This window comes from Ursus arctos, unplaced genomic scaffold (genome assembly GCF_023065955.2).
Source record: "Ursus arctos isolate Adak ecotype North America unplaced genomic scaffold, UrsArc2.0 scaffold_14, whole genome shotgun sequence".
NCBI classification, from domain to species: domain Eukaryota; kingdom Metazoa; phylum Chordata; class Mammalia; order Carnivora; family Ursidae; genus Ursus; species Ursus arctos.
In genome coordinates, this window is record NW_026622808.1 from 32,237,509 (window position 1) to 32,251,027 (window position 13,519).

The following is a 13,519-nucleotide window of genomic DNA, read 5'->3' on the forward strand; positions in this document are numbered from 1 at the left end:
ACACGTGGAAGTGAATGCTCTGCTCCCCTCTGGACTCAACTGACACAACCCTGGCAGGGAAAGTGGAATGCCAACTAGTGACACTACATATCATCTCATTTTGCCTCTTTGCTGCTCGGTGAGGCTGTAAGTTCAGCTTGCTGCTAGCCCCAGTGACGCTGTGGGGAGGAAGAAGCAGTTTTTCCTCTGGTATTTGGCTGGAATAGGGTGATATTATCTGTTTTGCTAGGCTGACCTTTTCCTGGTCCTTTAGCTAAAGGGGTCAGGCTTTTCTTGGGTTTGTTTTTGTATGTACTTGGTTGGTGGATCTAGGTTGTAGGCTTTTCCAGAACACCATCTGGGACTCACTCTCTTGTCCTTCTTTAAGTCCCAAGATCCCTAGCCATTCCACTTTCTCCTTTCCATCTTCCAGGGTCTTCCTAAGTTTGTTTATTGTATGTTATCTGGACTTCTATAGTTTTAAGAGAGGAAACTAGTGAGGAATGGGGCTATTTCACCTTGACCTGGACCAGCAGTTGTCATCAATACTTTTTTTTTTAAGTTGACTCCATACCCAATGTGGGGCTCAAACTCACAACCTTGAGATCAAGAGTCATATGCTCTACTGACTGAGCCAGCCAGGTGCCCTGGCATCAGTACATTTTAAAACTGAGTTTATTTCCCCCATTACTTATTGATCTATGAGCTATCCTTGAGGTTTTCTTTCTTTCTTTTTTTTTTTTTTAAGAGAGAGAGAGATGGAAAGCAAGTGAGCATGCAAGTGGGGGGCAGAGGGAGAGAGAGAATCTTAAGCAAGGCGTGCACAGCCCTGAGATCATGACCTGAGCCAAAATCAAGAGTCGGATGCTCAACCAACTGAGCCACCCAGGAGCCCCTATCCTTGAGTTGTTTATTTGTTTCGTTTTGTTTTTGTTTTTAATATTTTATTTATTTATTTGACAGAGATAGAGACAACCAGCGAGAGGGGGAACACAAGCAGGGGGAGTGGGAGAGGAAGAAGCAGGCTCCCAGAGGTGGAGCCCGACACAGGGCTCAATCCCAGGACTCCGGGATCACGCCCTGAGCCGAAGGCAGATGCTTAACAACTGAGTCACCCAGGCCCCCCTATCCTTGAGTTTTTCAACCACTAGGTCCCCAAGTGTGTGATCTATTCTTAAGCCATTATATCTCTCATTTCTCAAGACATTCTTAGTTCTACATCAATATATTACAGGAAAGTGCTCTGTTATGTCTTTAAAATGTGACTTCATTTGAGGAACTATATCGATAATGCTATGGTATACATTTAATTCTGCTTGTAAAGTGAATGGAAACAAATTATCACAGATGTCAATATCTTAAAAGTGAAATTTGGGATTTGTACAAGAGGATAATTATTTGTTTAAGAAGGAAGACAGTTACAGATTCTGAAGGCTTGATGCTGAAGGAAGCAAAGTGGACCATGGATAACAGAGGATAGGGATCACAGCAGTACTGTGCCATAGACACTCTAGGAAAGTTCTCTTTCCCAGAATATGGCCATCAGCCTTTCTAGTCATCTAAACCTATTGGATATTGGCATGGACCAGTGCACAAGTGGATGGCTGGCCATGGACAAAAGTTCATTCTGGGACAGCTAGAAATGGAAAACACTGTTGGCAGAGCTTTCCATGATAATTATTTTTCTAGGCTGCCTCTTGTATAGAAAATTATCCCCTTTGTCTCTACCTGTCTGATAAAAACATAAACAGAAAGCGTAATAAGAACTGACATGACTACAAGGTCATAAGACCCAGTCTTTTCCCTGCAATTTGGAGTAAATGGTTTGTTGACAAATCATTTTAGAGAAATGGAAAAACACACTGGTACAAGATGTTTCATAATGTCTTTCAGAGAACTAGCTATAAAATACAGTGTGAACCAACAGCCCAAGGATAGGAAACCCCGAAGTAAGGGGAATTAACACTATGACACACTAGAAGAATCATTTCTCTAACTCACCAGTCCCCAGAGGGAGCCTTCGGAAGTGGCGACAATGGTTGCAGCTCTCGGGGTGTTGTACATCAGAGCAAGTTCTCCAAAGCTGCCACGGTTGTCATACTGACCGACAGAGCGAGTCTGATTATCTTTTGTTACTAAAATATCATAGGTTCCCCTGGAAGTATAACAAGAAATAATTTCATTTATTATTTCTAACAAAAAAAATTTAGACCTGGCAGGTGGTACAGAAATAGAAGCTACATATGATATAAAATAGGCAACTTCCAAAAGATTTTCGCTAGTATACAGAAATACAATAGATTTTTGCATTCTGACTTTGTAGTCTGTGACCTTGCTAAACTCACTTATCAGTTCTAGCAGCTTTTTTGTAGCTTGGGATTTTCTAGGGAGGATCATGTCATCAGCAAACAAAGACAGTCTCACTTTTTCTTTTGTAATCTATAAGCCCTCCCTTCCTTCCTCTTTTTCTTCTCCTTTTTTCATTGCCTCATTGCATTGGCTAGGACCTACAGTATAATACTGAATAGAAGTAATGAGAGCAGATATCACTGTCTTGTTCTTGATCTTAAGGGCAAAACAGTCACTCTTTCATCATTAACTATGATGTTGGCCATAGGTTTTTAAAAAAAATTCCTTTAATCTGACTGGTGTAAAACCACATCTATTCCTAGTTTGCTGAGAGTTTTTACATTGAAAAGGAGTTGAATTTTGTCAAATGCTTTTCCTGAAGGGATTGAAATGACTGCATGGGTCTTCTTTTGTAGTTTGTTGAAAACTAGGTTATAGAACTGATTAAAATAAAGAAACCAAAAGGTACAACACTCTACCTATTGACTGGTAATGACTGCTAAAGAATAATACTCAGAACTGACAAACATCTAGAGAAACAGGCACTCTCAATACACCACTGAGGTAAACTTAAACGCGTCAATGTTTCTGCAAGATAATTAACAACATATAAACAATTCCTTAAAGAGACCCTTTTACCAGTGACACCATTTCTAGGCATTCTATAGGAGATAATCTGGTGAGGGTGGTTCCTTTCAGGTCTGAGAGGGGGTCAGAAGCAGCCCCCGAGATGATATTAACAGCTGACGACACACTAAGGCCAGCAGGTCAAACCCACACATGTCATGCCTCCCAACATGGCTTATACCTGGAACAGAGCCAGAAGGGGCCAGGGACATGGAAATTGAGGCAGTGTATTCATGTGTAAAATTAGGCTGGGACCAAAAGATCCAGATGACAACATAGCAAAATGGCTTCTTTATGAAATCAATTCACTTGAACACTGCAAATAGCACGTTTATAAAGCACATCTTGCATATCTTACTGTTTAGTATTGATAACGGCAACCCAAATATGGATTGTACTGAGGCCTCAGGACGGCAGTAGATAGAGGGGCAGGGACAAGCTTTTTTTTTCCTTTTTTTTCCCTTTCATGATGTCTTTTTATTAAGAGAAGTTCTTGGGGCGCCTGGGTGGCTCAGTCAGTTAAGCACCCAACTCTTTCCCCCGATTTTAAAATTTTTTATTTTTATTTAAATTCAATTAATTAACATATAATGTATTATGGTTTCAGAAGCAGAGGTCAGTGATTCATCAGTCTTATATAATACCCAGTGCTCATTATATCACATGCCCTCTCTTGATGTCTATCACCCAGTTACCCCATCCTCCCAGCAACCCTCAGTTTGTTTTCTATGATTAAGAGTCTCTTATGCTTTGTCTCCCTTTCTGATTTGTCTTGTTTTATTTTTTTCTCTCTTCCCCTGTAATCCTGTTTTGTTTCTTAAATTCCACATATGAGTGAGGAGAGGGACAAGCTTTAAGAAGCTTGTATGCCTGGTCCTGAGCCCTCTCTGGGCCAAACAAAGCATAGGGTAAAGTACATGCCTTGCGTCAGGAATCTTACTAAGCGCAGCCACACATCTGCAAAGCTCCATCTCCTACCGTTCTATGACGTAAAAGTTGTCTCCATCATCTCCTTGGTCGATGACATGCTCATCAACTTTGACTGTCCTTTCAAACATGGCATCAAGGACTTGAGAAAGTTGTTCCTGCACCGTAGACACACAAAGAGAAAAGATGGCTTTTACATTTGCTGGGAAAAAATGACTATGCTCATCTCAGTTTGCGACTACACAGTGGAAGTACAAGTATCAGATTGCTCTCCATATTCAAGCAAAATCCTTAAAGCTGCCTGAAACAAATGTTTTCCTCTGACCATTCAGCTTTGTACCTCCATATATATAGCATAGTTGCCAAGGTTTTTTTGAGGCAGTATTGCTTTTAAAAACATTCCATAATTTATACAACCATAGGTATCTAAATCATGGTGCCCATTCTCCCAGTCACACCCACAGACTGTCAGGTGCCTTGATGGCTCCACTATGTCATCTGTAAAGCCATGCAATGCCACCTTCCTATAGGTGTTGATCTTAACAGGATCATCAACTCTAAAGGGCTGGGATGGACTTAGAAGTTACCTCACAGAGCAGCACAACAACTGCTCTGACTAGCCACACACATCACTTAACCTCTCCGAGCCTCAGTTAATTCATATTTTAAAAAGGGTTTAATAGTTTCTAGCTCATTAATTTTTATGACTAAAAAAGAAAAACCTAAGGAAAGTATCACACAAGAGGTACTCAAAAATTGAGATCTATTATTGGACAGCTACTACTGCTTCGAACATTTATATACAACACATACAATTGCTTACTTATCATTACCTGCTATAACCAGAAGGTAACTAACTGTACTGGTGAATGTAGTGAAAACAAAACAATGCTATTAAATTCTAACAAAACAGTGGTCTCAGGCTAGGGCCAGCATCCCTCTGTCAGGGAGGGAGATTAGTGACTGTCAGGGGACACTAACGAAAACCAGCTTTAGCTCAAAGAAAGACTTTCTCCTTGGAGGAATGTGGACTGAAGACGTGGCAAGGAAAAATTTTACTGCTGCATAATTCCATGTGATTTAGTGTCTGTCAGCATGACTGTACCACCTAAAATAACCGATTACCACTAAAAGCATCTCTTTAGTTCCACAGTTCCATGTGTTGAATACTGTACAAGCTGGCAAATACTAAAAAGGTAGTGCTATTCACGTGCATTCCGCATTCACATGGAATGTGAGCCCAGTGTTGCCAGAAATCTCATGTTTAAATACAGGTAACAATTCAAATTGTCATGTCCAAAACAGACCAAACACACTCTAGCTGTAACTGGCCTGTGGGCTGTCCACTGGCAGCCTCTCGTTCTGAGTAACTCTTCTTCTGTTCTGGACTCTTCAAAAATATCAGCGTCATAAGATATAGAATAAGGTGTTCTAGGGGCGCCTGGGTGGCACAGCGGTTAAGCGTCTGCCTTCGGCTCAGGGCGTGATCCCGGCGTTATGGGATCGAGCCCCACATCAGGCTCTTCCGCTATGAGCCTGCTTCTTCCTCTCCCACTCCCCCTGCTTGTGTTCCCTCTCTCGCTGGCTGTCTCTATCTCTGTCAAATAAATAAATAAAATCTTTAAAAAAAAAAAAAAGAATAAGGTGTTCTAGGTTGGAGATGACTAAAATGACACCATGACAAACAAAGGCAACATGTGATTCAGGACTGAAAAACAAAACAAAAAGGCTGTAGAGAACTTCACTGGGAAAATCTGAATATGGAGTGGGCGTAGGATAACATTACTGCATCACTGTTAATAATGGGCTTGTGCTAATGTAGGAGAATATCCTCGTTCTTGGAAAATACATCTTAAGGTATTCAGTGGCTAAGAGTCAAGATGTCTTAAACATATTCATAAATGGCTCAGAACAAAGAAAAAAGCAGTTCATATATACTTATGCGTGTGTACATACACACACCAAAGAAAGTAAATGTGACAAAATGTTAACAACTCGTCAGTCTAGGTAAGGGTACATGAGTGTTCCTGGTACTATTCTTTTGACTTTTCTGAAATTTGAAATTTTAAAACCAGAAATTTGGGAAATAAATTTTTATTTTATTCATATATTTTTAGTTCTATTTTTTTAAGTAAGCTTTACACCCAATGTAGGTGTAAATAAATTTTTAAAAACTGAAACAAGTACACTCACCAGAATGGGTAAAATTTGAAAAGGTAGACAATATCAAATGTTGGTAAGGATAAAGAGCAACTGGGAATCTCATATATTGTTGAAGGAATGCAAAATGGTACAACAACTTTGAAGAAGATCTGGCAGATCTTTATAAAATCAAACCTATACCTACCCTATGACTCAGCAATTTAGACCTCAGGTATTTTGCTGAAGAGAAATGGAAAAAAAAAAAAAGTTCACAAAAAGACTTGTACAAAATGTCCACAGCATTATTCATGAGAGCTAAAAACAAGAAATAGACCCGGTATCCATCAACAGGAAAAAAAACAACAACGGATAAGCAAACTAGTATTTCCATATAACAGCACACTACTCGGCAACAAAAAGGAATATGAACTAACATCACCAGCAATAAGGCACACCGACATCATGGACTGAGAAAGACACAATATAATATCTGTAGCAGTCAGGCCAAGAATGTATAGCCATATTCCAGTCATGAAGAGACGTCGGACAAATCCAAGTGAGGTACATTCTATAAAACAACAAACCAGTATTCTTCAAAGTGTCAAGATTATGAAAGACCAGAAAGGACTGAAAACCATGACAGACTGAAGAGAAAGAAGAATGAAATGTGATGTGGGATTCTGGATTGGATCCTTAACGAGAAAAAAAAGAAAACCATAAGTGAGAAAACTGGTGAAATCCCAATAAGGTTTGTAGTTTAACTAATAGTATTGTAACAATGTTAATTTCCTGGTTTTGCTCATTGCCCTATGGTTATGGTAAGATGTTAATACCAGGGGAAGCTGGATGAAGGGTATATGGGAACTCTGTACTATTTCTGCAGCTTTCTTGTCAGTTTAAAACTAATTCCAAATAAAAAGTGAAAAAGGAAAAGAACTGAACTACTGATACATGCAACAGGGATGAACCTCAAAAACTGTGCTGAGTGAAGGAAGTCTCACACAAAAGAGTTCATATTGTATGATTCCGTTTATATGAAATCCTAGGAGAGGCAAAATTAATTTATTGTAGAATAAATAAAAAATAGTAGTTGCCTCTGAGAGAAGGGGGGCCAGAATTGATCACAAGGGGGCACAAGGGAATTTTTTGGGGTGGTGGCAATGTTCCACAACTTGTTAGGGAATTTGGGTTACCCAAGTGTATACAGTTCTCAAACCTCAGTGAACGCACTTAAAACTTAGGCATTTCATTGTATACAAACTTTCTATCAAAAGACTATAAACAAATATTGAACTCTAGTTCCATGATATGCACGCCAAAGTATTTAAAGGAAGGTACAATGATATCTGCAACTTATTCTGAAACGAACCCAAAAAAGTAAGATGGGTTAATGCAGGGGCCAACAAACGCTGCCTGTTCTTGTAAATAATGTTTTACTGGAACACAGTGGCACCCTTTCATTTATGTATTGTCTGTGGCTGCTTTCCTGCTACAATAACAGAGTTGAGTAGTTGTGACAGGCATATTTACTACCTAGTTCTTTAAGAAAAAGTTTACCAACCCCTTTGCTGAAAGATGGGTAGATGGTATATAACATAGCAAGCACAGTAAAATGTTAATCGTAGAATCAATGCAGTGGATAATGTGTGTTCCAGAGAAGTCTTTCAACTTTGTTGTATTTGAGTATTTTCATGACAAAAATGTTAGAAAAAAATAATTACATCTGACATTTTAGTTTTAAATAAAACGGTAAAATGGTTGTCTTCAACACTAAAAAAAACTCTGAATATTAGATTGACGTAGCAACTTCCTTTAGAACATCTGATGATATAAAATTTACAAGGGGTTTTGTTCAGTAGGTAAAAGCAACTCTTCTTTCCATTGATACAGATGGATCTTCTAGGGAAAACAGGAGACACAGACCAGTATTTCTCACAACCAGCCTCTCCTTGAGGTCATGGTCCTTGTTTTATTCAGCCTGAGACTAATAAAGCTGACTAAAGTTCTGGCTATTCTTTTAACCACACAGCTACCAAACAGACTGGTTTACAGATACAAGGGATGGTTGTGAGGATGTCATTAAAAGACTTATTTGCAGGATCTGGGTAGTAGGGGAATTCTAATCCCATCCTTCTTGTCTCTGCACATTCTAGGACTCTCCAGGAGGCCCAGTACCTCAGCCACTCATGCAGCTTCAGCATGTGGCCCTCAAAGTAGAGAAGTAATGAAATCCGAAGATTCTCTGTCCTCATGAGGTAGCCTCTGCTCTCTATCTCCACCAAGGGAGGGAAGACAGGACCAAGCATAGATCCTGTACCAGAGCCCTGCAGACACACACCACTCCCCAGGTCTGAGGTCTTTGCTGAGAAGTAATCACAAGAGGTGCTCCACATCTCAGGCCTGAGAAGTCACACACCTCCAATGGGTTAACTGCTACCAGAGAAGAGAACTCCATAACTAGCATCTTTGGAGAAATTACTCTGCAGCATAAATTCAGACCCTCCAAACTAAGTCAGGGTCATGCAAACCTGAACATTTCCTTTCAACATGACCAAACTGTATGGTTCTCAGATGCTGTTTTCGTGGAGGAAGTACGAAAGCAATTCAGAGAAATACTAGAAGTCATCTGAAAAGCTCATTATGAGTTATGACAGGCAACACAATGCAAACATTTATAAGTAAGATGAATCTAAAGTTTTATGCCTCATATGGCTGAGGCTAAGATGACAAAAATTGTTTAAATGACAAACAGGAGAAAAGCTAAAAGACAAAAATATTTTTAAAAACCAATGTTACCTGATCAAGATTTTTGAAGAGGAGAATATCTTTGCAAGCTTCCTGAAGTCTGCATCTCTGTTGATCAGTTTTAGGGTGAATCACCTGCCAATCCAAATGAAAGCACAGACATATTTTATTCCATTTTAAAATCTGACTTTACAGATCAGTAAATTTCTTTCTCCTAAAAAGTGGGGAAAATTAAGAGCATGTTTATTATGACTTTAATTCTATACAAACACCAAGCAGTGCCTTGACCATGGAGGGGCAATGTGACAGAGCACTCACCCTGGGGCCACTCACTGACTGTGTGTGACTGGCAGGCAAGTCAGTTACCCCCTGGGAGCCTCAGCGTCCTCATCTGTAAAGCGAAAGGCTATCGATTTGCTCATTCAACAGATACTAAGCATCTACTAGGTGCCAGGCACTGTTCCAACTCTAGGGACAGAGAGAATGCACGGATAAAAACACCTGCTCTCATCCAATAAATCTGTAAAATATGTTAGAGAGTGACAAGGCTAAAGAGAAAAATAAGTTAGGGAAGGGTGATAAAAAAGTGTGCATGGAGTGGGCAGATGAGGACTCACTGAGAAGGTGACATTTGTGTGAAGCTCTCAAGGCAATGAGGATGACCTGAGGGAGTGAGTCATGTGGACATCTCTACAGCAAGAGCACCTCAAGCGGAGGGAACAGTAAGTGAAAACAAGGCCTTGTGGTAGGTGAGGAGCATGTCTGAGAAAGAACCAAGAAATAGGTATGACTCATGCAGAGCAAGGGTAAAAGATCAGGAAGAGACCAAGTCGGGCGGTTAGGTGAGGGTAATGCCCAAACCACAGAGAGCACTGTAGGTCACAGAACTACAACTTTTCCCTAGCCACCTGGGGGCAATTTGAAGGTTCTGACAGAGGAATGAAAAAGATCTGATTAATGTTTTTAAAAGGCTCACACTGGTTACTAAGTGAAGAACAGCCTCGAGGGAAGGAAGCAAGAGTGGAAGCCAAGAGACTCCTGTGATTATTCCAGTGCCAGATGGTGGTGGTCAGGACCGGGGTGGTAGCCATGAGGTGTTGAGAAGGAGTAGAATGCTGGATATGTTTCAAAGACTAAGCCCATCAGATTTGTTGGAAAACTGAATGTAGGAGCTAAGGGTGATCCTCAAGTTTTGGACCTGAGCCCTTGGGAGGATGGAGCTGCCATGAGTTGAGCTGGGGAAGACTGTGGGTGGAGAAGAATGTTTAAAGGGAAATAATCAGGAGCTCACATTCGTCATGAGTTGCCTATTGAAATCTAAGTGGAGACGGCAAGTAAATAATGGCTGTACATGCTGGAGTTCAAACATTAACAGTTTAGTAGTAGCGGTGGTGGTATCTACTAAATTAGAGTTGTCAGAGGATTAAAGAATACATGCAGTATTTAAAACAGTACCTGGTATTTAGTGGGTGCTAAAAAACTGTTATTATTATTACTGATATTAAATAAATGTTCATTGAACTAAAAAAAATAATTAGTGCTTAGTGTTGCTGTTATAACTTAGAGACCTAAGTACTAAAAAAAAGTACATTTCTTAATCTGATGAGAAATAACAGATGTCAAAAGTATTAAGTATTTTAAATTTGGGATATTAAAAAGTTAGTAAAAAAATGCTTTAAATTTTTTGGTGGGGGAGGGGTAGAGGGAGGAGGAGAGAGAGAATCCCAAGCTACCTCCACGCTGAGCATGGAGCCCAATGCAGGACTCCATCTCATGATTCTGAGATCATGGCCTGAGCTGAAATCAAGAGACGCTTAGCTGACTGAGCCACCCAGGTGCCCCTCCCAAAAAACTGTTAAACTGCTTTAACTTTTAAAAGTCATCAAGAATTTTATAATATCCAGAATAAATTTTTAAATTTACATATCTATTATATTCACACAATGGTAGCATTTTATTATTAGAATACTTCAGAAATCTTTCAGAAACCTTGCTGCTCATTTTAAGGCATACTTGAAAGATTATTAAAGCTTCTTTTATAACATCAATCTTTTAAAAATGGTGGTTCAGATATGCTTTTATAAAAACAATTTGGTAATTGTACAAAAGTTTTAAAAAATCTGAGTTTTTAAGAAAAGACCAAAAGTGAACTGTAGTCCTGCCACAACCACTGTTAACATCTGGGATATATCCATCCAGAAATAATTCTTTGTACTAATAAATACTACACAGATGGATAAATATATATGTATATATGTGTGTGTGTGTGTGTGCGTGCGCGCGCATATGTATTTTAAGGTTTATTTACTTTTTTAAGTAATCTCTACACCCAACATGGGGCTTGAACTCATGACCCCAAGATTAAATGTTACATGCTCTTCCGACTGAGTCAGCTAGATGCCCCAGATAAATATTTTTTAAAATTATTTTTTATTTTAGAAAATGGCTGCAGATTCTCTTAATTTGAATGTACCATAACTTAGCCCCTAGTAATCCCCTATTTGGGGGCATTGTTCTCATTTTTTACTATGATAACACTGCAATGATCTCTGTTTATACATCCTTGGGAAAGATCCAGCTACTTGTTAGGGATGAATTCTCCTTCAGGTAACTGCTGAGTCAGTTGGCTTGACTATGTTTAAGGCTTTGACAGCTACAGCTAGGCACCCCATCTTACCATAACCTCAACCAGTCCTGCTTTCATTCTTCTTTTTTTTTGTTTTAAAGATTTTATTTATTTGTTTATTTGACAGAGATAGAGACAGCCAGAGACAGAGGGAACACAAGCAGGGGGAGTGGGAGAGGAAGAAGCAGGCTCATAGTGGAGGAGCCTGATGTGGGGCTCGATCCCAGAACTCCGGGATCACGCCCTGAGCCCAAGGCAGACGCTTAACGGCTGTGCCACCCAGGCGCCCCTGCTTTCATTCTTCTTAATATTTGTCAATCTGGTAGATAAAAAAAGTAGCATCTTGTTGAGATGTTAATTTGTATTTACTTTAATTATCAGGATGATGTAGAGGAGGAGGGGAGTGAGTGGGGAATAAAACAATTCTACCTAAGGCCTTTGCAGCAGTTCTTACCCTTGGGTCAGTATCTTCCTCTTCCTCATCAGGGTTGTAGGTCTCAGCACAGACTAAATTTGGAGAGAAAAACATAAAGAGAAAAGTGAATAAAACAGATGTGTACTTTTACTGGAAAAATAGGAAGTGAACATAGTTTCCTGTTATTCACTGTTTTCTAAAGCTGTAATGATTTTTAAAGGCTTTTTGTCAATTAATAAATATATTAAGTACCTACTCATGCCAGGAATTCTATTAGGTGCTAAAATGCCAGCTTTCTAGGGATTGGTAGTCCCAAATAGGAGAGAGTTGGTAAAATATATCATAGAGTAGATCTCATGGTGGTGGCAAGGACAAGCAAGGAGGTGCTGTCTTCTGCTGAATTTTTAAGCAGAGGTGGAAAACCAGAGAGTACAACATATGCAATATAAACACATGGATATGGATATGGAATAATTATGAAAAGAATCAATTCAAATCACTCAACATCATTCTTTTCATTAAGTCATTCATATGAATGACTTAAAAATAAGAACGAATTTTAAACAAAATGAATACTGTGTGTCAGTCTTTTTCTGGGTACAATATATTATATAAATCTAAAATCAACTTGATTTTTTTGTAGGTAGCCTGTGTTTGTTGTGCTGGCTGCCTGCAGGACTTGTCTCTGTTGTAATTCAAAGATTCAGAAAATATTCACTGAACATTTGTTTGTAATAGCAAAATATCAGAAATGATAGAACTACCCAAAAAATATGACATAACTAACTATCTGAATAATATGCTATAAGAAAGAACGAGGAAGATCTCCACCAGCTAAAAGTGAGTTCTAGGGGAAAAAAAGCAAGGTGAAGAATATATGAAGTGTGCTATCCCTTCCATAAGAAAGGACCTCTGTGAGAAAGAAGGAGAGCTAAGAAGAGGGGAAAATAAATATATAAATATGAGTATATATGCAAAAGTTTTTTTACCTATTTTTTTCCCAAAGGGAAACAAAAGCAGGATGAACCAGGAAGTCAGCAGGCAAGGAACGCAAATGGTTCTTGACCCTACACTCAATGCATTTGTGTGATGGCTAACAACTAGGAAACAAACTGATACACACTGCTCTCGATTTAACCCCTGGTTTCTTAGACACATTTACTCACTGCAGCCTTGGTCTAGCTGCATCCCAGCTTCCCATTTCTACTGATTCTCTGAACTCACGGAATACCTGAGAAATGGTATGTCATGTAGTAAGGAGTCCCTTCCCTGCCTAGCCTGCAGTACTCTAGTGTGGGCCACACCTCTTGTACTGTAATGCCATCACTACTCTGCCTGTCCAACAGGGATCCAATATCCTTACACAGAGAAAAATTAGGGAGAAGGGAGTTAAGAGGACAAATAACCATTCTGGTCCCTAAACCAGCATCAGGTGACGTTCTGCAGGAGGGTCCTAGTCCCTGGCTGGTACAGGCTTTGGGTAGCCGAGCCAGGAAAGGGACAACAGAATGTAGATAAGGACTCATTAACTTTCTCCAAGTCATTCCTGATTCCAAAGATGAGGTCAGCTACATTTATCCCAGATCTGTCCTAAAGATTAAGACACACACCTCCCTCCCTGCTCAGCAGGGAGCCTGCTTCTTCCTCTCCCTCTCCCTCTGATGCTCCCCCTGTGCTCTCTGGCTCTCTCTCAAATAAATAAACAAATA

General features: G+C 39.6%; 1 protein-coding gene across 1 annotated transcript in view; it reads right to left on the reverse strand.

Annotated features, from left to right (window-relative positions):
- The window catches only part of PRKAR2A (protein kinase cAMP-dependent type II regulatory subunit alpha), a 94,395-nt gene that overhangs the window by 22,560 nt on the left and 58,316 nt on the right, over positions 1–13,519 (reverse strand). Inside the window, exons 3-6 of the mRNA XM_026500788.4 lie at positions 11,850–11,902; positions 8,821–8,904; positions 3,934–4,040; positions 1,981–2,134 (exon numbers count right to left, since the gene is read on the reverse strand). Coding sequence (XP_026356573.1) covers positions 1,981–2,134; positions 3,934–4,040; positions 8,821–8,904; positions 11,850–11,902 — 398 coding nt within the window. The remainder of the gene's footprint in view (positions 1–1,980; positions 2,135–3,933; positions 4,041–8,820; positions 8,905–11,849; positions 11,903–13,519) is intronic.